The sequence below is a fragment of the Toxorhynchites rutilus genome, chromosome 1 (genome assembly GCF_029784135.1).
Source record: "Toxorhynchites rutilus septentrionalis strain SRP chromosome 1, ASM2978413v1, whole genome shotgun sequence".
NCBI lineage: Eukaryota > Metazoa > Arthropoda > Insecta > Diptera > Culicidae > Toxorhynchites > Toxorhynchites rutilus.
The window spans coordinates 114068123-114095434 of record NC_073744.1 but is presented as its reverse complement, the minus strand read 5'-3'; the positions used below and the strand labels follow the sequence as shown (position 1 = coordinate 114095434).

The 27312-nt window shown below is 42.3% G+C and overlaps 1 protein-coding gene across 1 annotated transcript in view; it reads right to left on the bottom strand.

The window, feature by feature from the left end:
- LOC129768868 (serine/threonine-protein kinase Smg1) overlaps positions 1 to 27312 on the bottom strand; it is a 101290-nt gene that overhangs the window by 40195 nt on the left and 33783 nt on the right. Inside the window, exons 5-6 of the mRNA XM_055770806.1 lie at positions 3460 to 6161; positions 2994 to 3396 (exon numbers count right to left, since the gene is read on the bottom strand). Of these exons, the coding sequence (XP_055626781.1) occupies positions 2994 to 3396; positions 3460 to 6161 (3105 nt within the window). The remainder of the gene's footprint in view (positions 1 to 2993; positions 3397 to 3459; positions 6162 to 27312) is intronic.

Here is a 27312-nt window from a genome sequence, read left to right as displayed (position 1 = left end):
GTTCGAGCTGTTCAACAATAAAAGACGACTCCGGGTGCGGTAGAAGAGCGACGAGGGTCTACAGGACCGGCATCTCTAACCGACTCTAGAGTACGGTGATGGGAGCATCATGGTTTGGGGTTGTTTCTCATGGGCTGGAGTGGAAAACTCAGCCCAGGTCAACGGTATTATGCGAACGCGTAACCAAGTGGCTACGAAAACTCCCTGTTGGCGCTTACTCAATTAGTCCTACGATGAGTTTTCAACAGCTCACTTCGGAGCAGCAGAGGCACCAGACGACACAAGTAAGTTGAATGTTATTTCCTTTTCAGATTCTTCACCATAAGCAGCAACGACGGCGAACAGCGAGGAAAACGAGCACCAGCACAACAACGGCGGATTCCAGCGAACTCCAGGTGAGTACAAACAGGTAAGTCACTTTATTATATTTTTCTTCATGTAACTTTTTTACATCGAGTTTTATTACAGCTCTGAACTGCTTACAAAGTGGAACTGACCAGATACGGTTCGGTTGACTCGGTATTAATCACAATCGTTATCAGTCGTACAATCGGGCTGCCAGAAAAGCGAGATAAAAATCTCATTTAAGCCGCGCCGGCTAGCACAAGCTATGGCGTGAGCATAAAATAAGTACTAGATTCAACACCCCCTATTTTGTAATTATTGATTGAGTTAATTTTTCATAGTTTTCTCGATTAAATATAGAGGGCGTTATTTTTTAAATATTTTTATGGAAAGATGTGGATTTTTCACATAATTTATCTCGATATCAAAGATGCTATTTTTTTCGTTTTTGAGTCATTATTTTGCAATTTAACATGTTCTAAGTCTTCGCTCAATATTCCTTTGTGACTAGACAAGACCTATGCGACTATAATCCAATCTTCCCGCAAGTGTGATGTTTTTTTCGAAGAAAGTTAGCTTTTTGGCTTCAATTTAATATGTCTATCATCTAAATCGGTTCAGTAGTTCAAATGTTATGAATTTTTGCAAAAAGTAATTTTTGGATAAAGGAGGAAAATGGTTTTTCGAACCACCGGTTAACTTTAAAAAATCATATCTCGAAAACGAAAAAAACATCTCTGGTATCGAGATATGTTATGTAAAAAATACTCAGCTTTCAAGAAAAAATATAAAAAAAACTATATATACGCCTTCTAGTCCAAATCCATGAATTTCTTCCATATTTTTTCACAAAAGGCCAGCTCATATGTCGATCATCTAAATCGGTTCAGTGGTTCAAAAGCTATGAAATCAGTTATTTTTGTGAAAAAGTGGAAAAAAATGATTTTTCGGACCACCCTAAGATGGAAATGGACACCCAATGAAAAAAATGAAAAAATACGAGTCTAATGTAAATAAAAAATATAACTCTCTTATCTTTATAGATAGAGGTAAACATAGTTCAACAATGTTGTAGTCCCAGTTATTTGAGACGACTTTGTAGAACAAATTTTTTTCTATCTCTTGAAATAATCAATATAGCGCCTTTTTCAGTTAAAAAACATCTTTGTAGCAAATATTTCTTCTTTAGACAAAAACTGTCTTCGACAAAGTTGTTACATAGAATAGAGCACTCATTTTTATGTTACCAAAACTGTCGATGAAAAAAAATCTAACTTTCTTATCTTTATAGATAGAGATAAACATAGTTCGATGTATTGTTGTAGCCCCAATTATTTTAAATAACTTTGTAGAACAAAGCTTTTTTCTATCTTTTAATATAATCGATTAAGCTCTTTTTCCTAAGTTGCATTAGGGTGATCATGTAAAAGCGGGTTTTTCTGCTCTAACTTTTATATTTCAAATTCTACATCAAAAGTGTCTTCATACGACTTTCGGAGCTTGTTAATATCTTAATCCTACACAAAGATATTGATGGTTTTTTATCCAAAAACACATGATTTCAATTTTAATTAATAAAAAAAATAACATAGTTTTCTAAATCACACATCATGTAGAGTGAACTATGTTCTTTCAAATGCCGCCAATAAACTTTGTTTATGTTTGCCCCAGAAAGAAGAACAAACAATTGCAGAGAGCGTATTTCTTGGGAAGAAATATCAATAACTTTGAGTGAAGTTGAGATATTGGCATGTACTTGTATGAGTAAGCACTAAAAGTCTTTCGAAGACAGTCTGTATGTAGAATTTGAAATATAAAAGTTAGAGTATAAAAACCTTTTTTTTCATGGTAACCCTAACGCAACTTAGAGAAAAGGCGCTATATTAATTATTTCAAGAGATAGAAAAAAACTTTGTTCTACAAAGATGTCTCAAATAACTGGGACTACAACATTGTCTAACTATGTTCACCTCTATCTATAAAGATAAGAAAGTTTATATTTTTTATTTCATCGACAATTTTGGTCACCCTATTTTTAATAACATGAAAATGAGCGCTCTATGATATGTAACAACTTTATCGAAGTTGCGAAGACTTAAAAACTTTAACAGTTTTGGTCTACCGAATAACCGTCGAGCTCTAAATGCTACTTCCCACTTAAATGCATCTCCTGGACACTGTTGACGAAAATCTGAGAACCACTATATCGATTTGGCATGGAATTGCTGATCTAGGAAGTATCTAGGAAGTTCCCAATTAAATGCATCGCCTGGACCATTGTGCACTGTTGACAAAAATCTGAGAACCACTATATCGATTTGGCATGGAATGGCTGATCTAGGAAGTATACCTATTATATATGTGAATCAATAAAATAATTCCATTTAACGCCTTCCCGTATTATTTAATGCGTCACACATCAAGTGATTCCACTACTCTGCTGAGCGTTCTAGCGCCCTATGTTATTCAAGTACACCACGAGTGAGACTCGATGTTGTACGGTGAAGGGTTATCCTAGAATATTGAGGCAAACACTCATTTTCTTGGTTCGCGCAACATTCCCATTGATCTCCACATCCTTACAACCCTTGGTAACCAATTTTACGATCAAATTAATTCACAAAACCAAAAAAATATATAACACTCACCTCAATACCCGTGATTCCTAGGGCTTCCTCCAGGTTGGCCGTCATACGGAACGGAACTTTCTCGGGAACACGCAACGTTTTGCCCTTCTCGAAGCACACATTGTAATCTATATGCACTATTTCACCCGTTGCTAACTTCACCAACATGTTGTCCAGGTGGCGATCACCGAGACCAATAATGTAACCAATCACACTCATCACCGCCACCGACAGGGAATAGTTACGAATCACTTGTCTCCAGGCGGAAGCCGTTGTGCTGTGGCACCAAAGTTCCTTCGCTAGCAGATCGCGTGGCGTTTCACTCTGCAGCTCCTGCAGCACCTCTTTGAGCGCGCTCAAAGGCCAATCCTTGCGATTATCGCTAAATTTGATGCGATGGGCCCTCAGCACCGAAGTTAGCTTTCTGAAAAAAAATTGTATATCCCATTTGAATCTCGCATTGAACATTTGTAGTAGGATGACTTACTGATAAAAAAGTTCCGAAGGACGACAAACCGATCCAGGTTTATCTTTTTTTTGCTGCGCTTCTCGTTGTTGCCACTTTTTGTACAAAGAGAATATCGGAATCGTGTTATCAACCCAATTGATCAGCCCCGATCTGGGTCCGAGGGGAATGACGGAATAGTGCTCCGCTCGGTAGTAGGTTATATTTCCATTGCAGTCAATTGACTTTGTCATCATAAGATTAGCTATCGAAAGGAACTGCATGATCCTTTCGTCGAGGTGAAGATCTTCGAGACCTTTGAAAAGATAACTGTATCGACGCCCGTTGTTACCATAAAACATGAGCTTTTTCGGTTTCGTTTTAGTTGGCAAAATTTGTACCAAATTATCAACAGAGCGTATCAAAATTTGTTGCTTCTCGGAACTGTCAATTCCAGGCATCGATATGGTTGTGTTGAACAGTTTGGCCAGAACGGGACTTATGTCGGAGAGCCTCAGAGAAAAGGCGATTCTTTTCTGACTTCGCTGTTGCAACTGAACGTACAATGCTTTGAATCTCACCCATCCTTCGATGGGTTTATTGAAATCCAACGGTTCTTTGAGTTTCTCAATCATCGCGCTTATGTACTTCGAATATTTGTCTTGAAAATGTTTCTCATGTGTTGTTTCCGGAGTGCGAGAGGTCATATCGTGCAGCTGCTCGAGTGCAAATATCAACGGTCTGAGCAGGAGGTTATGCTTCTCGGCCAGAAGCTGGTTCTTCTGGGCAAGTTGTTTGTTTTCCACCGCTTTTTGCACTTCATTCTCGAAGCTTGCGAATCGTTTCGTATACTCTGAGTAAATTTGCTGCAGTGACATAACCCAGAGTTCATCCCACAGCAGACAGATTCTTCTAAGTTCGTGAACCAGGACTTGCACTTGTTTCACAGTCTCCGGAGCATCCTTCGATAGGATGTCGAGCAGTGAGTTGAAACAAAAAACAAGACCTGAGTTATCGCAAATCGAGTTTCGCTGATCAACACTGTCCAGATCCTCTATGGAAATATCTGCAATATCCATCTTTCCCTCCTGAACCGAACCAACAACCGCGGGGAAAATAATCAGATGGGGTGCATCTTTGGCCACTCGGCATAACAATTCCGACACGCGTTTCCTAACATATGGCTCATGATGATTCAAGCGTGAAAACAGCTGCGGTGTGATCACTCGCCATGGATTAGTGGGAGTGGCGGCAAGACCCTCCTCTAAAACCTCCTTCAGCCCAAGGGCATGTTTCACAATCAGCCGCAGCAGTCGGAGAGTCGCGGTAACCGTAGTTGAATTTCCATTCTCACTTTCCATTTCAATCGATGATGATAAATGAAGAAAACGGAAATATGCTGTCGCGGCTGTCTCATAATAGCCATAAACAGTTCGATGTGTTTGGCGCCAGATGTCAACAATGGATTGAAGTTTTTCAGGCGAACAATGACACAAATCTGGCACTGTCGCCTGAAGTGCCTCTAGCAAATCCGTTGAGCTGGTTTCGTTCAGTCCAATTTCGTCTTCTTCACAAATCACTTCATGTTGGTTGAGAATAACGGCGATCTTCTGAAGATCGTCGGACGAAGTGGCCGGTAATATTTTACGAATTTCCTCTAGATTTATCCGATGGACGGTGTTCCCCTCCGTGTTGAACTCCATTATCTTCTTTCCCCACCGATAACACCACGATCCAAATTGTGACCATGCTTTTGCTAATTCCGGACAGCGATGCACACTTGCTTGTAGAAGTTTGCCCATAACAATATCCATCGCCGAGAAGACCGATATCATCCGCGAATCAGCGGATGGCATAACTTCCGGAAGCGAAGAGATTAAGTTTATCAGTGGCGAACCTGATGACTCCTGAAGTATTCTAACATCCTCATTTTGTAACCAATCTGCGATTGTCAATAAGAAACGTGCCTCTCTGTCACGTAAGCTACCAGTAAGATGTTCATCGCTTCCTGCTATTCGCTCATTGATTCGCACAGCAGCAACGGATGCGAAATTAATTGCATCCTGCTTCCTATTCTGTTGACAATACAGCCATTTACACTGCTCATAAACAGCTCGAGATACACTTTCTTCCCAAATATCTTGATCTGAGTCCATCAACTTCTCCCGTATGTTGTCCACGTTAAGATCTTTCTGCTCACAATTGAGCATTCGAGCGAAGTTACAATCACGGTAGAAGATTTCTAGTTCCTTTTTGCAAAGTTTGAAATTGTTCTCTTTGCGCGCTACAGAAGCTAAATCCAATCGCATCTCCATGCTGTGCTGTTTGCAACTTTTACTCTCATCGAAAAATTCCAACCAAGACAACACTCTCATCATCGTCAGCGACCCGTAACGCTTCTCAACGCGAATCGATTCCAGGTCACTCGCCGTACAACCGTCCATTTTCGCGATGTACGCAATGTGATTGGTGATCGTTAGCTGGAAGAGGTATTCCTTCGATTTGGTCAGCAAGCACTCCTGCAGTGCGCTGTGTATAACTTCGTTGCAAACCCTCAGAGTTCGTTCTTTCTCGGCCGTGTCATTCTGCAGAAACGTCGCACCAATGCTATTCTCCGTGGCGCAGATGATTTTGTGACACGAGAAATTGTTTGCTATCCCAGATCCCATATCTGCCGTTTCCCAGCTCGACATGTCGATTGCGTTTTTGTCTCTCGTGCGATCGTACTCCATCCACGACTTTACCTACAAAATTGAAAGATAAAACGCGTTTAGCTAACGCTTATGCCAATTTTAATACAATGAAAGTGAACAATATGAAGATTGAAACGAATATTCAACTAAACCTAATATCGGAGGCTAAAACTGTAGACATAGTAACAACTGACCGATACCCTGATAACATAATCAAACGTCTCGTTTCGATCATTAGACAATCACAATAGTCGTTTAATGAATTGGACGATACTTAGGTTGTTTAAGAAAGGTTAGGCTAGGATTGATACAGTCCTCACGAGCTCTCATTGTTACAGACCGCTCTGCAGTGATTAAACTGTTTTTCCTACGTTTCCTTCGTGGAAGCAAGGAAAGACAACCAAAACGGCGGCAATGTCATGTGCGAACGCCTCATGTTCCCAGAACTATACTATACCAACTCAAAGTACCTCTCTTAACCCCTTCACGTATAATGTCGAACCACACTCGTGGCGATTAAACTGGCCAGAACGTACAACATCGAACCTCACTCGTCGTCTATCGATGTGAAATGGATACATGCTTCAGGCGTGTGATGATGCGCGACTGCTACAATCGTAAGTAAGATACACACACACTCAACAGAGTATCGAAACGACTCACTGTGCTCGTGTTTGGGCCCTGTTGTTGAAAATTAAATCGTACGGCAAGGGGTTAAGGGGGTGTTTTAGTGTAGAGACACGAATTTCGGACTTTTTTTCGAGCTCCGTAAAATAAAATAAAGAATATTTTTAGTATCCATTATATCAATATTTGTTCATCTATCTTTTAACAATAAAACAAATATTGCACGGAGAAAAAATATTCATAACTAAAGGGTGTGTCACATCAAATTGCATCACGGAAAAAACGCTGTAGAAACTCGCCCAGTAGACCGATCCTTTTGAAAATTTTAGACAGTAAAATAAAAACTATTAAACAACTTTTGGCATTTTCTTTTTATTCATACTTCGAGCCCAAGCCCGTATGCTCGCACCTTCCTCTTTACCCCGTCCATAAGGTTCTGTACAACGTCAGGTTGTAGTTTTTTTTTAACAGAAATCCATTTTCCTTGAAGTCCGCCTCCGATTTGACAACTTTTGGGTTCTTCCGGAGGGCCTGCTTCATAATCGCCCAATATTTCTCTATTGGGCGAAGCTCCGGCGCGTTGGGCGGGTTCATTTCCTTTGGCACGAAGGTGACCCCGTTGGCTTCGTACCACTCCAACACGTCCTTTGAATAGTGGCACGAAGCGAGATCCGGCCAGAAGATGGTCGGGCCCTCGTGCTGCTTCAATAGTGGTAGTAAGCGCTTCTGTAGGCACTCCTTAAGGTAAACCTGCCCGTTTACCGTGCCGGTCATCACGAAGGGGGCACTCCGCTTTCCGCAAGAGCAGATCGCTTGCCACACCATGTACTTTTTGGCAAACTTGGATAGTTTCTGCTTGCGAATCTCCTCCGGAACGCTGAATTTGTCCTCTGCGGAGAAGAACAACAGGCCCGGCAGCTGTCGAAAGTCCGCTTTGACGTAGGTTTCGTCGTCCATTACCGTTTCGTCAGCATTTCGGTGTACAGCTTCCGGGCTCGCGTCTTCCCCACCATGTTTTGCCTTTCGTCGCGGTTAGGAGCCTTCTGAACCTTGTATGTACGCAGGCCCTCCCGCTGCTTAGTCCGCTGGACGAATGAACTTGAAAAAATTCAGCTTATTGGCGACATCCCGGACCGAACTTCTCGGATCACGTCTAAACTGCTTAACTACGCGCTTGTGATCTTTTTCACTGACGAAGCATCCATTTTTGCCGTTCTTCACCTTCCGGTCGATGGTTAGGTTCTCGAAGTATCGTTTTAGTACTCTGCTGACCGTGGATTGGACGATTCCCAGCATCTTACCGATGTCCCGATGTGACAACTCCGGATTCTCGAAATGATTGCACAGGATTAATTCACGACGCTCTTTTTCGTTCGACGACATTTTTCCAAATTTACGAAAAATTGACTGTTCGTCGAAGTTTTGTTTCGGAATTCTTTAAGCAGACACTCGAATTTTCCGATTGATCAGCTAAAGCTGCAATAAATTTATTTTTATAATTCATCTCTATTTTTAATTCATTTAACTTACAATCTAGTATTCCTTATTATATTCGAGAACAAATTTATAATTTTCCTAATGTTTAGCCGAATCATCTAAATGTGGTTTTGACAATCTTCTTAGACAGTTGGGGTTTCTTGTTTTTGTTTATGGCTACTAACTACAGGGTGTAACATTGGCTATTGTTTTCTAGCGTTACACTGAACATTCTCCCCCCTGTGTCGCCAGAATCTTGACTTCGGCGTCACCTAGTACATCTAACAAGGCAAGTTTAACAATAGGCCGTTGCAAAACACCACTTGAGGTGAGAACATCTGCCCGACGAGTAACCCCATCTCGTCCCGGAAAGGTACGTAGTACACGCCCTCTAATCCAACGATTCCTGATCCTTTCATCCACTAAAAGAACTAGCTCTCCCTCTCTGATCTCTCGCACGTTGTTGAACCACTTTGTTCTTCTTGCGATGGTAGGCAGATATTCTTTGATCCATCGTTGCCAAAACTTATCTAAAGTATGTTGGATCATATTCCAACTTCCCCGAATTGTAGCACCCTCATCGATTGGACTCTTTACCGACTGTTGCACCCCATTTGAACTAAGCATAAGAAAGTGGTTAGGACTGAGCGATTCTGAATCTTCTGTATCCAGTGGAACAAAGGTCAAAGGGCGGGAATTCACCATGTGTTCTACTTCAGCCAATAGCGTTGCGAAGGACTCTTCGTCAAGTTTTCTCTCGGTTGGGAGTGAACCCATCGCTTCCTTCACCGATCGCACCATTCTTTCCCAGCATCCCCCCATATGTGGTGCCGCTGGTGGGTTGAAACGCCACTGTGTATAGCCATCTGTAAAGGTGTCACCTAATTCTGTATTCATTTTATGCAATTCTTCCTTCAGTTCTCTACTCGCGCCAACAAAATTGGTACCGTTGTCGGTAAATATCTCTTGTGGGGCTCCTCGGCGAGCGATGAAACGGCGTATAGCTTTTTTGCATGAATCGGTGGATAGACTTGTAACGGCTTCAAGGTGCACAGCTCTGACAGTTAGGCATGTGAACAATGATACCCATCGTTTGACTGCATTTCTTCCTATTTTTATTAGGTATGGTCCAAAGAAATCGATTCCAACGAAAGTGAATGGGCGGACAAATGGGGTCAATCGAACACGTGGCAATGGTCCCATCTGAGGTACTACAGGAACTGTTTTATGTACTCGACACCACATACACTGCTTTTTAACCAAACGAATTTGAACTCTGAGTCTCGGGATGTAGAATTTTTGCTTGACTTCGTTCAACACGGTTGCTTCATTGGCATGGCGATATTTACGGTGGTACCAATCCAGTAGTAGTTTTGTAACACGATGCTCTTTCGGAAGGATAGTAGGATATTTCGCTTCATATGGAATACAATCTGCGTTCTCCATTCGGCCGTCCACTCGAAGAATTCCATAATCGTCGACTCTTGGTGTCGCTGTTGCGATGGGACTTCCTCTTTCCAACGGTCTTCGTTTTTCTTTTTCTACTTGTAAATTGCGTTTTAACGTAGCAACTTCATCCGGAAACACTTCAGCTTGTACTGAACGCCACAGACTTCTCTCAGCTTTTTGTAGTTCTTCTCTTGTCAAACTACCAGTTTGGCGAGGTTCCTTGGACCGCATACGTTGACAGTTTCCTATGTAACGATGCAAATATGCCACACATCGCAGCAATCTTTCCCACTTCGAGAAACGCTCGTAGACGATAATAGGTTTAAGAATGAAATGTGCAAACACATAAGCAGGACGTAATTCTTCTGCTGTTTCATGGGTATCACTAGGATCCTTCGGCCATTCTTCTTCGTTGTCGTATAGAAAGTCGGGACCTCTGTACCATCGGCAATCATTATCGAAAGCTGGGCCTTTACCCCATTTTGTGGCTTCGTCTGCGGGATTCTGTCGCGTCGGAACCCATCTCCACTCGTGCTCAGTTGATAGACTCAGTATTTCATTCACTCTAAAAGCCACATACGGCCTGTACCGTCGCAGATCGGATTTTATCCATGATCTCACAGTAGTTGAATCACTCCAGAAATAGGTACGTTTAACAGAAAGTGTGTGTCCCTCTTCAATAGTTTTTCTCAGGCGAGCTCCGATAACGGCTGCCATGAGCTCTAGTCGCGGGATTGACAGTGGTTGTAGAGGCGCTACTTTTGTTTTAGAGGTAACTAAAGCACATCGCACATGCCCTCGATCGACAATTCGAAAATATGCTGCTGCTGCGAATGCTTCTTCACTGGCATCAACAAAAATGTGGAGCTGAAGTGTGTCAAAGCTGCCAACATGGTATGAGGGGAAGTAACAACGAGGTATCTTTACACGATCAAGGTCATGGAGTACACCAAGCCATTGCTTCCAGCGACAAAACACCTTTCCCGATATTTTATCATCCCAGTCGATTTTGGCTCGCCAAACTTCCTGAACTATCACTTTTCCTTCAATCACAAATGATGCCACAAGACCGAGTGGGTCATAGATGCTCATGACCACTCGTAACATCTCTCTTTTCGTGGGTACAATTTCTCCTATTATCAGTCGTCGCACATCCTCACGAAAGTTTAACGAAAAGGCAAAAACATCGGTATCCGGTAACCAGACCATTCCAAGGAGACGTTCGGACGAGAATGTGTTCTCCTTGTCAGGGACAAAGTGTTTAACAGCTGTTGGATTCAATTTCCCAATTCTTCTCAATACCGATCGATCGTTAGAAATCCAATTACGGATCAAGAATCCAGCTTTAGCGTGTATATAACTGACTTCCAAAGCTATTTTAACAGCTTCATCTGCTGTGTCCACGCTTTCTAAATAGTCATCTACGTAGTGTCTCTTTCTTATAGCTTCCACTGCTTTGGGGTATTCATTTTCGTACTCAGCTGCGTTCAAATTTTTGACATATTGGGATTGAGATGGGGAGCAGGTAGCTCCGAAAATTGCGACATCTGTAACCATCGTTTCTAATTCGTCTTCAGGATTATTTCTCCATAGGAAAAGCTGCGCACTACGATCTTCCTCTCTGATTAAAATCTGGTGGAACATCTTCTTGATATCGGAGCATATTGCCACCTTCCGCTGACGATATTGGAACAGTACAGACAATAATGGCGCCAATAAATCTGGCCCTTTAAGGAGCATTGTGTTTAAGCCCACACCTTTGACCTTAGCTGCAGCATCCCAAATTAATCTCACTTTCTCTGGTTTTTTGGGATTTAAAACAATTCCGATGGGTAAATACCATGTACGGTTAGGGTTGAATGAAGCCAGTTCATTTGCGGTGGCTTTGTGCGCATATCCCTTTTGTTGAAACTCTTCGATCTGTAGTCGTACCTTATCGTACAGAAATGGATCCTTTTTCAATCGTTTTTCCAGGCATCGTAAACGTTTTTCAGCCATCGGTCGACTGTCAGGGAACTCCACTTCGTCTTGCTTCCATAGAAGTCCGGTCTCAAATCTCCCACTCGCTGTACGTATTGTAGTTGACTCGAGAATCTGTCGCGCTCTTTGATTTTGCAATCCTTCGATTTCTGGGGCTATCGTTATGCCGAGGCTTTCTACAGAAAAGAAGCTGCGCACATACTCATGAAGATCTTGATCATTATTTCGAGCACAAATGCATTTGTCGATGGTTAAACGGTGCTTCTGCTCCTACTACACTTCCATATACCGTCCAACCTAGGCGAGTCTTCGTGGCAATCGGTTCATGAGGAAGACCCTCGCGTAACTTCAGTGTAGCTAACAGGTGGGTATTACTCAAACCAATGAGAATCCAAGGAACAGCATGTTTGAAACTTTTTATCGGCAATCCTCGCAAATGTTTGAATTGATTCACCATGCCGTCGAAATCTAACGTCTGCTCTGGTAGACCAAGGCTCGCTACTGTATACACGTCAGAAATATCAAACTGTTTGCTACTACCAACTCCCGAGATATTCATTTTCACACGCTGAGCACCCGAGAATGTTTTGTTTATTCCACCTGTCGATTGAATGCAGAGCGATTTGGTCTTTCCTTCCACACCCAACGAATCCACAATCGCTTGTTCTACCAACGTGACCGAAGAACCATCATCTAAAAACGCATGTGTGTTAATTTGTCCTTTCTCACCATATAAAGTTACAGGAATCACACGGAACAGAGTGGGTGCTGCTGACTGACGATGAATTGTGACTGTGGCATTCACTGATACACCAGATTTCGATTCAGTTGATGATGGGTCATAATGCAGGAGCCGATTATGGCGCTTTTGACATCCTCCTACACCGCAGATTTCTCCTTTACAAGGCCATCGAGTATGTGCTATGAGACACCGTCGACACAGCTTGCGATCTTTGACGATCTTCCACCTCTCATCAACAGACAGTTTTTTAAATGTAGCACAGTTGGTTGCTTGATGATTGCCACCGCTGCAAACAGAACATGACTTTTTGATTATTTCGGTCGAAGGATGGATCCGTTGTTTTCCATCTGCCGTTTCACGGGAGAACTGAGCCGTCTCCACTGCATGTGCATTGACATATCCCTTCTCTTTAGGTCTACGATCATCTCGATGAACATTTTTTGAATCCATGTCACATGACACTATTGTACTCGTAGCCGAAGCAACTTTTGCCATATAGTCACTGAATGTGCTTAGGTCCACTACTGGTAATTGTTGTTGATACAAGGCCCAGTTAAATTTTACTGCATCTGGTAACTTATCCACCAGCTTCTGCAGCAAAATTGGATTAGACAGATGTCTTTCCTGTCCAACTGCCCTTAAATGAGCGGCTAAATTCTGCACTGTCAACCCAAATTTCACCAACGTATCCATTCGATTTGCTGTCGGAGCCGGAGTTTCTCTTACTTTCGTACCATAACCTTCACGATCTGCTCAGGACGACCATACAGTGTTTGAAGAGTGGATATAACTTGAATGACAGTGGACGGATGTAATAGAAAACTGCTTACCGCTTCCTTGGCACTTCCTTTGAGGCATCTCTGAAGTCTTAACAAGTTTTCCGAATCAGAGTAGCCACAAGTTTCAGTTGAATGTCGGAAACTGCTAATAAACAACGGCCAATCGAGTGGATCGCCCGAAAAAACTGGCAATTCCTTAGAAACTACCTGCCTGGCAGCTATCTGCTGTGGTGTTGGCCCAGTTATCATTAGTTGGGCACTGTGGCTCCTTGCTTTATTTGATAGAACGGACGGGGCGGGTGGACACAACTGACCTTGAGATGCATTTGGAACATTACTTTGAAGCATATGGGGGGAATGGGGTGCTAGATATATTGGCATTGTACAATCAGTACGTCCACCAACTGGGGTTTGAACAGTAGTTTCAATGGGTTGTCGATAAGAGTAAGAGGGGCTACAATATATTTCAGGAAGTGGGATAATATTTTGAATTTGTTCACTCACTGGTTGCAAATTAGAATTTTCCCTACGTGACTGCCTTAGCATTTCCATTTCCGAAATGTACCATTCCTTATGGGAATCTATAATACCTTCTTCAGAACGTGTCGGCACTCTGTGTTCTCCTGTTTCACCTCCAACCTTGTTAATCCTCTGGTCCAGTGAGGATATCTCACCAAACGCAGCCGCTTCCTGTGGAATCAGATGACCAGATGTTTTCGGCTCGCCCTGTAGCCGAAGTTGTTCCCTGAAGTCCTGCTCCAAAGCGCGAAGACGTCTCAGCTCACCTTCTTGTTTCGCCAACTCTTGCTGCCGCTTCTGTTCAAACGAAACTTGCATCTGCCGCATGCACTCCAACTCCTCTTCTTTACGTTGCTGATCGAGCAATGCCTTCGCTCGCTGGTTTTCCAAATCTCGTACTTGCTCAACTAACGCTAACTCTCGCTTCGTCCTTTGCTGCCGCCAGTACTCATAAGCTCCGACTCCTTCGGCATGCTTCGAAATGATGCCCTGTGTTGACGGACCGGCCCTCGCTTCATCTAACATCGCTAAAAATGGTTGCACATTCACCGGTGGTATGATGGAAGAATTCACTAAATCTGATTTGCCAACTCCGACATTCGAATTGCCTTCCAAATTCTCTCTCCTAGCGTCGTTTACGGTCTTGCTAATATCAGAGCTTATATCCACATTCACTGATGGGATCATTGCAACTGGTGCAGGAACATTTTTTGTTTTTGCTTTATCTGCTAACGGAGTCGATGTGAAGTTATGTTCGAGTCTTTCGACCGGATTTGCAATTGGTGGAGGAATGGAAACAGCTGACGGAAGCTCGGATATGTTTCCTACCATACCAAGGCCAGTTTTGTCGGCCGCTTCTCGCTGAGTTTGAATCCAATTTCCAACACGTTGATTGCTTGTTCGGTTTGAACGAAGACTGTGTACGCTTGCACCTCCATCGTGTTCCTCTTGCTGACTCCGCAGGTCATATTTCTTTGCGATATACAGCTTGGTCCGCTCAATTTTGTCCAATTTAGCCTTCTGCAACAAAGCTTTCTCCTGAGCCAGCTGTTCATTTTCCATTTCGTCCATCAACCTTTTCTCCTCCTCGAGCCGTTCGAGTTCTCGTTCAATCTGCGCTTTCCTCGCACTAGATCTATTGGATTGACCCGTTAACGAAACTGGTGGCGGTATTCGTGGATTGCATAGCTCGCACGAAAATACCGTTGCATGAACGGATGCGGTTGTCACTTTGGCGCACGAAAAATGGTACCATCGGTCGCAATCTTTGCACTGGACCATATAGAATTCGGCATTATTTGGTCGATCACAGGCGGCGCAATCATGCTCGTCACCTCGATCAACATCATCATTATTGTCCTTTTCGTGAGTCGATTTGTTATCCGACGGGTTAGACATTGCCTTCATAGCAGCGGCTTTTGTCATAGCTCGTGTTTGTCGAACAATCGATCTCTGCTCTGAATCCATCTTGTATGGTAGATTCTTTAGTTTTTGTTCGTCGAAGTTTTGTTTCGGAATTCTTTAAGCAGACACTCGAATTTTCCGATTGATCAGCTAAAGCTGCAATAAATTTATTTTTATAATTCATCTCTATTTTTAATTCATTTAACTTACAATCTAGTATTCCTTATTATATTCGAGAACAAATTTATAATTTTCCTAATGTTTTGCCGAATCATCTAAATGTGGTTTTGACAATCTTCTTAGACAGTTGGGGTTTCTTGTTTTTGTTTATGGCTACTAACTACAGGGTGTAACATTGGCTATTGTTTTCTAGCGTTACACTGAACATTGACAGTGAAGCATGGTCAACGTGATCTATACACTCTTATCTGATTATAAGCGAAAGCTGAAGATATAATTCCTAAAAATGAAATTTCTACAGCGTTTTTTCTGTGATGCAATTTGATGTGACACACCCTTTAATATAATTACAAGCTGATGAAGTGAAGAAGTTCGAAAAAAGGTGTGCCATGGCGTACACGATTCCAGTCCTGAATCAGTAAAGAACATCTTTTTTTGACAAAACGGCGGCCGTTTGAAAAACAAAATGCGGTTCATAAGGTTTTTTCTTACGTTTCCCATTTTTTTAAAATAATAAAATTAAAAAAATATCTTTTTTAGAGGTTCATGCGATAGAGAGATGCATGCAGTTTGTATTAAAATTCGACATGAATCCGTTCAGTAGAACTTTAGATATCGTGTACGCCAGTTTGAAAAAACAAGTTTCGAGAAAAACGCGTTTCAAGTTCATTGTTATGGCCGTACCAAGTTAGATACCGCATCACTAAAATGGCTCTAACTCGGTAAATAAAAGGATTTATTTTAAAAATTTTAAACTTACAAATTTTGTAAACATCATGCTTGCATACTATGTGTATCAGATTTATATGTCTAAACCATGTAATTAATGCATCTCGATGACCTCAACTTTGATCATGGTTTGTCCGATGCACTGATGTTGGTTACTATGGCAGCCGTTTGGAGCAATTCACCAAACCACCGATAAACTGTTGTTCTCGAAGGAGCAGAAATAGAATCATATTTCGTCAACCACTGCATTGATTGTACAGGATTGTTTCCCATCAAAAAACAATGTTTGATCAGAACACGATATTCCTCTTTTCCATATTTTATACCAATGCTCAGATAGTGACACTTAAACAACTGTAGTTTGTGAACAAATAAACGAAATGTCATGAAACTTCACACACAAGCTAGTGACAGGTGAACCTACCGAAATGAATCTTGTTCATTTTTAGTGGCGCTATCTGTTGAAAACTGTCGGTTCTTTTCAGCCCATGTAATATCTTCCGCTCATAGCGATTTAGCAGTACAACCGTTTCCCATTATGATGGTAGTAATAATCCGATGGAGAAATGACTTCATTTTGTACCTGACAAGCAGTATTTCTCATGTGATTCTCTCGGTTCCCCTGCTATTACTAATGTGCAACCCATTTTCTGGGTTCTTGAGCTCAGGGACGAATGACCTTTGGGTTAAAGTCACTCAAAAACAAGAACCGAAGCGGTTCTTAAGTTCCGCGAGTCGTTGCGTTTGAGTGTCATCTTCGTTCGAAAGTGCTTGCTGTTTGCTAATATAGGGTAGGGAGAAAAAGAAATGTCGTATTTCTGATCGAATTTTACGCTTTATTTAACATACTTAAAATTATCCAATTTAAGTCAAATATGCGCCGTTTTGCTCGCAAACTTGTTGCCATTTAGAAGGTAACTTCATTATCCTCCCCTTATAAAACCCCCCTCCTTATTTGCAGAAAACTCAGACAGCCAGTTTTCGCAAGCCTCTTTTGAGGCCAACTTAGTATCACCAAGAGCGTTTTGCATGGACCGGAAGAGATGATAATCACTTGGAGCCAGGTCCGGACTATACGGTGGGTGCAATAGGATATCCCATCCGAGCTCCCGTAGCTTCTGGCGGGTCATCAAAGATGTGTGAGACCGAGCGTTGTCCTGGTGGAAAACAACACCATTCCTATAGATCATTTCTGGCCGCTTCTGGTCAATCGCCTGCATCAAACGGTCAAGCTGCTCGCAGTAGAGAACCGAGTTGAGGGTCTGGCCATAGTTGAGCAGCTCATACTGGATGATTCCCTTCCAATCCCACCATACACACAGCAAAACCTTCCTGGCCGTAAATCCGGGCTTAACGATGGTTTGGGCCGGCTCATCGCGCTTCGACCACAACTTTTTTCGCTTTAGGTTGTCGTACGTGATCCACTTTTCATCATCAGTCACCATCTTCTTCAAAAACAGATCGAGTTCGTTCTGTTTCAGCAGTGCATCGCAGGCGTTGATTCGATCTAAAAGATTTTTTTTGGTCAACTCGTGTGGCACCCATACATCCAGCTTTTTTTGGAATCCAATCTTCTGCAAATGGTTCCAAACGGTTTTATGGTCTATACCCAGTTCCTGGCCAATCGAGCGAGTGCTCACATGCCGGTCCACTTGGATGATTTCAACGATTTTATCGGTCTCCACGACGATTGGCCTACCAATACGGGGTGTATCTTCAACAGTCACTACAACAGAACGAAATCGATCAAACCAACGCTGTGCTGTGCGAATCGTTACAGTATCGGGTTCATAAACTACACGAATTTTTTCGGCCGCCTTCGTTGCAGTTTTACCTCGCAGGTAGTAAAAACGTAAAATGTGGCTTGGTGGACTCCATCTTTGACGGGCTATAACTTAAAACTGAAAAGGACAATCACAACACTGTCAAAACGACACTTGTAGCACAGATTGTCGTCTTTAAATAGCCGTATAGTATGACCCGATGCGATAAGTACAACAACACAAGATATGTTTAAGTGTTGCCATATATTGACAATATACGACATTTCTTTTTCCTCAACCCAATATTTTGAAACTTCTATGTTAATATTTTAAATCTTCTGAACCGATTCTCCAAGACCATCTTCACCGTGACCTTTCGGTGAAATTCTGCAGCAGTTTTCTTTAAATGATAGTAGAAAACATGACCAAGTTGCTCTATCACAGCAAACTGTGATCACGAGTTGACGTGTTTTTTTCCTGACGGAATCCTAATCCTATTTTATAATCAACAAAAATCAAAAAAGGTGCTAAGCGAATAGACGCCATAAATCTCTATTGTATCTTTGCGTGTGTCAGAAGTAGTTTATTATAGTTAACGCATCATCATTTCCATTACATACTGTGCTTCGGACAATAAGCTACCGTTATCCCCCTCTCATACCACCAGGGTATCCAGAGGACCCAGGACCAACAAATAGAATAGACGGCACCTTCACGGGACGGAGTTTTCCCAGATGGGGAGACACTAAAAAGCGAACACGAAATTATTGCGACACATTCAACAGGACATAACTGTTTTACAATTGGGTAAAAATCAACCAAATTTTGCACACTTTCTCATTGATGTATATTGTTTACATGCTGTTAAACTCGAAGTCGTGTTTTTCGATTCAACGAAAATGGAGGTGAACCAACGCGAGTCGAGAGAACAAATTCTTTCCAAACACCTGTAATTTCCTGACCTGTCGCACCGGCAGTTGGGAAAAATGTTGAACATTCACCATTCAACCGTCTCCAGAGTGTTGAAGCGGTTCCAGGAGCGGTTGACGTTGGACCACGGAAAAGAAGCTGGAAGAAAGCCGGGACCGGAGAACAAAAAGACGGAGGGAAAGGTGAAGTGGATGATTAAAGCAAATCCCAACGTCTCAAGCCGTGATTTGGCTAAAAAGATCGGCATGTCGCAGAGCTACGTCCAGAATGCAAAGAAGAGAGCTGGACTACATACATAAAAGGTACAAAACATCCCAAACCGCGATGAGCGGCAACAATCGACGGCTAAAACTCGGGCACGGAAGCTCTACGAGAAGATGCTGACAAAATATGGCTGCTGTGTGATGGACGACGAAACGTATATAAAAGCCGATTTTAAGTAAATTCCGGGGTTGGAGTTTATCACCGGCAAGAGCAAGTTCGACGTGGACGACAAATTTAAGAAGAAGAAAATGTCGAAGTTCGCCTCCAAATATCTCGTTTGGCAGGCCATCTGCTCTTGCGGACTGAGGAGTGAGCCTTTCGTGACAAAGGGCACAGTAAATGGCGAGATCTACAAATCTGAGTGCCTCGAGAAGCGCCTTTTGCCGTTCTTGCAACAGCACGACGAAGCTCCGCTATTTTGGCCAGATTTGGCATCATGCCACTATTCTAAAAGTGTCCTGGAGTGGTATGAGGCCAATTCTGTCAATTTTGTTCCAAAGGACGTGAACCCGTCAAACTGTCCGCAGCTGCGCCCGGTGGAGCAGTACTGGGCAATAATGAAGCGGGAACTTCGGAAGAGCAAGAAGACAGTCAAAGACGAGAAGGACATGTTAAGAAAATGGAAAAACTGAGAAACTGGTACCGGATGACACTGTAAAGACTTTGATGGAGGGCATCAAGCGAAAATGCGTTCAATTTTACACTCAATGCTCTATCGATTAACTTTTCTTTTGATTTTTGAAGTAAATATATGTATAAAACTACCCTAAAGTTTTGGTTTGGTTCTAAACATTATAAGAAAATTGGCATGACATTTTCGATGTCGCAATAATTCCGTGTTCGCCCTTTAACAGTGACTTCGGTCAAGTACAAGTTCTACGGTTAGAAGGGTAGTCAAAGGCGCTCCCAAAAAAAAAAAACGTTCGAAATACGAAATTCTGTGGAGTTTTCTGCGTGTCAAAATCAGGGACGCAAGACCTGAAAACGAAGGAGCCTCGTATATCCTGATACTACGAAATGAGGAGCAGATTGTTGCTGTTAAAACGATGACTAATTTACAAGATGGAATTGAGATCAAAATTGCGGAACACCCCACATTAAACCAACTTGTGTACTGCCTGGAATCCACGCAATACGAAACTAAAGGCTTGAAAGAGGAATTAATGGAACAAGGAGTAAAAGACATTCATAGGATCACGAAGAAAGAAGGCGACAAGATAGTAGTAACTCCTACAATCATACTGACAATTGAGGGGACCGTCGTACCGCAAACAATCGACTTTGGATGGATTAGAGTCCGAACTCGACCGTACTATCCATCACCGATGTTTTGTTATGGATGTTTCGATTATGGTCACACACGCAGTGCTGAAAATAATCAATTCATTTATTTGAATTCGAACGAATGATTACCATCATTCATTCTTGACAACACTTCTATTCACACGAGCATCGCAGGCTCATCGATTGCTTTGACGAATGAGCATGTTTCGTTCATACGGATCCCTGCTCACTGTATCCCTTCCATTCGATTGAATAACCGCACCTTCATTCAATCCGCTTATCATGCTGTTATTTGAGATTTACGTTTATCCCTATCAATTGAAGTAACGAACGAGACTCAATTAAGATCCGACGATGCTTTCAGAGGGAAACAGCTGGTTTGAGAGAAACAGTAGGTTTGGAGAGAATAAACTTTTAATTTCTTTCAATCTTACGTTTCTCGCTATACTGGAAGAGTGTGATGCTAACACATGAGTTAGGGGCATTAGAAAATGCTCTTACATTGCCTGTTCTGTGTTTTCCTTGCCTATATGACAGTGAAGAAACCGAATTCATGCTTCCATGCGAAAAGCCGAGGCTGTGAAAATGAATTATTTGTTTTCGTTCGACTCAATACATTCATTACGTTCAAATGAGGAGAAAATCTTTCGTTTGACAATGAACCCTCTCGGATTTCAGTGGACGAGGTTAACCAACCAATCGAGGAATGCTTTCTTTGATGACGAATGGTATTATTTGTCATTTTCGTCGATTTCTTTCGATTGAGATTGAATTTCATCGCACTGCACCCACGAAATGGTTGCCCTATCAAAACCCCGATATGCGGCGTATGCTTTGGTTATCACTCAAGCATATCGGGAATACCATGAAAAGGTGTCCCCTACTGCAAACATTGCAAAAGCGAATCCCATTCCGTTAACAGCAAGAAATGTCCCGTATACGTAAAGGAGGTTGAAATTCAACACATAATGGTGGACCAGGGTATCGGATACCCCACCGCCAGAAGAATCAACGACTCGACACACCGTGCTAAGACCATTGCAACCATAGTCGCCGAAGGAAACGATACCTGTTTCACACAACTCAACGGCAAATTCGACCAGCTGTTGGTTGAAATTTATAAATAGAACGAAAAACTTGATTCCCGTTAGCAAGAAGTTTTGAAGCGGGATGAGCAGATCATCTTTCTCTTAACAGCGATTAAAGCGAAAGATAGCCAGATTGCTGACAAGGATGCGCGAACTGGCGGCTGCTAACATACACATTCCATCCCCTAACGCAATAGACACCCCGGAAAACATAACCACGTCCCTGACATGTCAATGACATGAATGACATCTCAATATTACCTAACCGACGGTCACGATCTCGGTCGCCCCGGCGAGGTTCACGAAAGTGTAGCAAGGACGGCAAGGAGACTCCAATGAGAATAAACCAGGTCTCAACAAACCAATTCCAATCAATCACTGAACAAAAGAAGGTTCTAATTAAAACACAGAGTGGAGAAATATCTTCTAAGAGAAAAAGTCGGCGCATCCCTCACCACCAACACATCGAATAACCGAACAGCAATGGGTAGCCGGGGATCCAAAGTGCGAAAGTTACAGGCCCACCGGAACTATGAAATGCCACCCGACGCCCAGCTTATGTTTCAGAACCTGAGAATGCAAAACTTCTATTTCAACGATCTGCGAAAAATGTGGGACAAATCACTATGCCGCCTGATGCAAGAGTAAACGCAAACAAGTATGACGAATGGAACGCGAAGGTTGGCAATAGCCCAAAACCAGTCCCTGGCCCCTCACGGATATCATCCTTTTTCCCCGCGGCACCCTCATCTCTGTCCGCAGTGAGGTTTTCTCGGATACCTTATGTCGGTGAAGCTCTGTCGGGATCCGTTCTTCGTCCAACAAGTCCAGACTACCAAGCTCGTCAAGCTCATCATCCAGGACGACATATGTAGCCACATTTACATACGCTCTTCTTCAGATCCCGCGTCTAGGATATCACCACCATCGCCTAACACAAGACCATCCAAGGTTGTATACGACGTAGAATTGTTGGACCAAGAATACATTCCAACTGTATTAGCCACACAGTAAGTTCACAAAGCTGATATCCCGAAGCTGAACAAATCTCTTGGCGGTCGATACAGATGGATGCTAAATATGCAACAAAACTTCTATCATTCCGTTGCAATAGGAGTTCGAAGGCCTTATCTCTTCTCTGAAGGGAATCTCGACACGGAGCTTCCAGCGATTGCCGTGAAAATTGTCTACCCGTTCCCGGTAACAATCATCTCGATATACTTGCCGAACCAGAAGATCTCCAATCTACGGAATAAATTGGTCCACACCTTGAGGAATATAACCGGCACAATCCTCGCTCTATGATGGACACCATCAAGCATGGAGTAGCACCAAACACAACCGCCGCGGAATTGACTGATGCCATGGAAGTGGATCTGTTGTTGTTGAACGACGGATGTCCTACCTTCGTGCGAGGCCATACCGAGACAGCAACTGATCTGAGTTTCACTAGCCCAATCTACTCCACTTACTAGACGACCGCAGTGGCACGGCCAAGCGAATTGGGTAGCTTGCTGCTGCTTACTGCTGGGAACTGCTGAATCCTATCACGCATCCCGGAACGAGTGCAGAAAGATAATCGACAATGTGAAAACAAACAGCTGGCAGGAATTCATCGACGGTGTGTCCAGCGACAGTATCCCAGCCGAACTTTGGTGGCGGGTAAATGCCCTTTCAGGGAAAAGAAGAAACCAATGGATCACCCTATCCATAGCGAACGGAATCGTCACCGATCTCCCTGCAGCTGCAAATGTTCTTGGGGACTATTTTCCAAGAATTTCATCAATAGAAACGTCGTCACGAAAGAATCAATATCAAATTTTATAATTCCGGACCGTGATCCTAACCTGAACCTCAATAAACCATTCCTTGCTCGCGAACTTGCTCTGGCATTTGCAGTCGCTAAGGGTAAATCGGCGGGCCAGGACGAGGTTGGTTATCAGCTCATTGAAAAACTCACTTCAGTAGGCAAAACAAAATTGCTATAAATCTACAACCAAATATGGGCTGAACGTGATTTCTCTCGGGAATGGTCGGTCTGGTTGTTCCGGTTATGAAACCAGGCAAAACCGGACGTTCCACAGAAGACCCCATATCGCTGACCTGTTGTGCCTCCAAGATCATGGAAAAAATGGTCAACCGACAACTGACTCAGTATCTATCCGACAACCATTTTCGGGACTTCCGACAATATTCGTTTCGACCCGAATGCGGGACCAACACATACCTGGGTACACTGAGCCATGCTTTAGACGAGACAAGGACGGAATGCCTTCACATGCACTGGACATTGCCAAAGCGTACAATAGAGCATGGATGCCAGCGGTCTTGCAACAGCTAAACCGCTGGGAAATCGCCGGCCATATGCTATACATCGTGAAAGGCTTCCTGAGCCTCCGTTCTTTCCATGTTATCATCGGTAATGAAAAATCGAGGACATTCGCAGAGGAAACTGGAGTCCCACAAGGTTCTGTGCTGGCTGTGACGTTCTTCAAAACTTTGAGAGCTTTGAGGCACCCCTAAATCATGTCCGATTAAGCTGAAACTTTGTACAGATCATTTTTGGGCCAATAAACAAAATGCACATGGTCGGATCTTTATATTCTATAACTATTTTTTTACCATACCTTCATTGCCTTTCAAACTAAGTCCCAAAAGCTCGAATGTCGGCCAAAAATTTTTATTTCGAGAGGACACCAGGGGCCTGATTCTCGAATACACTTCGAATACATTTCACGGTGGAAACGGAATGAAACGTATCCGCGATGACAACGGTACGGTGTCGACATCTGGATACGAGATTAGTTTCCCACCAAACTTATCATTATAATATCAAATTATCTTCAGATGAAATTTTTATATGAGATTATTATACCACATGAAGAAAACAAAGTTTTCCATTCACATTGTACACCTGTTTGATACGAAGAAGTTAATTTTCATTAATAATCATGTCCGGTTGAGCAGAAACATTGCATAGGTAATTTTTTGAGCCTAAAAACAAAATGTACATGGTCGGTTTTTGAAATTTGACATGACCATTTTCGCTGCCACCCTAATTTACACATACAGGTCGGACTCGATGATATATAGTCGACCTTTTTTTTTTTCAACAGTTATTTTCAAATCCTATACAGAATCGAATCTCAAGAAAACATTTTTTTCATGAATGTATGAATGTCAAACATTAATAGCAAAATAGCTTTTTTGTGATTCGATTATGTATTTGATTCGAAAATTAACGTTGAAAGTGAAATTGCGATTATATATTAGGCTGTCAAAAAAGTCCTGCGGTATTTTTTTTTGAATTTTCATTTATTCATAAAATTAGTTACAATCATCTGTTTTAAGTCAAATATGCGCCGTTTTGTTCGATGACTTGTTCCCAACGAGATGCCAATTTCATAATACCCCTGTTATAGAAGCTCGCTTCCTTATTGGCAAAAAACTAGCCAATTTTCACAGGCCTCTTTTGTGGCTATCTTCTGACTACCTAACTCGTTCGCCATGGACAAAAACAGGTGGTAGTCACTTGGTGCAAGGTCCGGACTATACGGCGGATGCAAAAGAACCTCCCATCCGAGCTCCCGGAGCTTCTGGCGCGTCACCAAAGAAGTGTGTGGCCTGGCGTTGTCCTGATGGAAGACAATGCGGCCTCTGTTTATCAAAGATGGCCTCTTCTTCATGAGTGCTACCTTCAAGCGGTCCAGTTGTTGGCAGTACAGGTCCGAATTGAGCGTTTGGCCATAGGGAAGCAGCTCATAATAGATTATTCCTTGACAATCCCACCAAACACATAGCAGAACCTTCCTAGCCGTTAATGAGGGCTTGGCCACCGTCTGAGCCGCTTCAGCGGGCTTCGACCACGACCGTTTGCGCTTCACGTTGTCGTTAGTGACCCACTTTTCATCGCCAGTCACCATCCGCTTCAGAAACGGGTCGATTTTGTTGCGATTCAGCAGCGATTCACATGCGTCGATACGGTCAAAGATGTTTTTTTGCGTCAACGTGTGTGGCACCCATCTAGCTTCTTTGTGAATCCAAGCTTCTTCAAATGATTAATAACGGTTTGATGACTTATCCCCAGCTCTTGGTCGATGCTACGGCTGCTACTATGCCGGTCTTTCTCGGCTAATTCAGCGATTTTGTCGCAATTTTCGACGACAGGCATTCCGGAGCGTGGCGCATCTTCGACGACCTCTACACCAGAACGAAAACGTTGAAACCATCGTTTTGCGGTGGAAATGGAAACTGTATCGGGTCCATAAACTGCACAAATTTTATTGGCAGCTTGAGATGCATTTTTGCCTTTGTCATAGTAGTACTGTAAAATATGTCGGAATTTCTCTTTATTTTGCTTCATATTTGCGACACTATAACTCACGAACGACTTAACCAAATAAAACACAGTCAAGGACTATATTATAGCGCTAATATAAAATACCTTTCCAACAAGCTATATTATGACTCGATACAATGAATACAACTAGAACTACGCGCTTACAACGACACCTCGCGGAAATACCGCAGGACTTTTTTGACAGCCTAATATAATCGAGTCCGACCTCCATAGGGTATGTGCACCAATTATGGAGTACATATGCAACCAACTTGCAGAAATTGGTGAATAAACACATACTCTATTTTAGTTAAAAAGTATACAAAAGTATACTTTTTCTAGCAGTTTGAACTCTGTTTTTGAAGATTCTTACTGATATTTCGATGATTAATTGACTAAATTGTGTAGAAAAACATGTTTGAAAATGCCACTTCGATATACCCATCATGGTAATAGTGTTCCTGGAATTTCGTAATAAGTGTACCTATTACGGTAATAGTCGGTGTCACATGGAAAAAGTGTTAATAGGATTCAAATAATGATTCAATAATAATTTTTGAATAGAACTATGGCTCTAAATTTTATTCCTAGTATGCAATACTATGTCGTTAATTCTACACTCGCAAACATTATGGGAACGGAGCGCGAAGTCGAAGTTGTTAAGTGATTAAAACGCTGTAACTTTATGAAAAACCAACGCATGAAGAGGGGATATACATTATTTTAAAGCTTCATTGAAAACATCAAGTTTTGAGATGTAATACTTGAATGCTTCTACCTTTTTGTGCGTAGTTGTATTGGATAACAATACTGGAAAGAAAAAAAAACGATTTTTTTTAAACATTTTGTAGATTAACACGTTGTTCTATTAACCAAGTCAATAGTAAATCCAATTATCCTTCCCCCTCAGGACCCTTTCTCGTAGTTTCTCTGCAAGAGAGACGAACCAGCCTACGACTAAAAGTCTTTGTAATAAAGGACCAAAAAATGGCCAAAAAAGTTGATATGTTCAAAGCACTTCAAACCTGTGCTGTAGAGTAGAACTTGTTTTGTTTTGAGTTGAAATCATGCCAGCAAACTAGGCAAAGTTATCAATAATGTAGTATTACTCTGGAATATTGCGTGATCTAAACGGTAATACTGAATACTGAGATAGTAATCCAAATTCTTATGAAACATATTAGGAAAAAAAACACACACACCTGATTAGAAGTGAAGCTCAAAAGCGGCACCGTTGCGCGCTGTATTCCACTAGTTTCCTCCGAGATCAGAAAATCGTGCAGCTCAGTAAGACGCTCGGTGAATATCAGTGACAGTGTTGTCTGGTCTACAATGAAATCACGAATGTGTCGATCTAGATTAGCGCACTCAGGATCCCTTAGAATACTCATGAAACCCTCGACAGCGGTTTCTCTATGACCTGCAGCTTCCTCAGCTGCCATTTTTATCCATAAATACTTTCGACCCGTGACTCGCTTCGTCCAGACATAAACTCCATACAGAGCGTCATTTTCCCAGTTCCGCAACAGCGCCCATACCAGCGACATGAGCGTATGTTCAAAAATCGGATCATTGATCTTGTTGGCCAGCACCAGTTCTTTAAGTACTGCTTCCGAATAGCGAATAACCATTTCGGGTTCCATGCAATG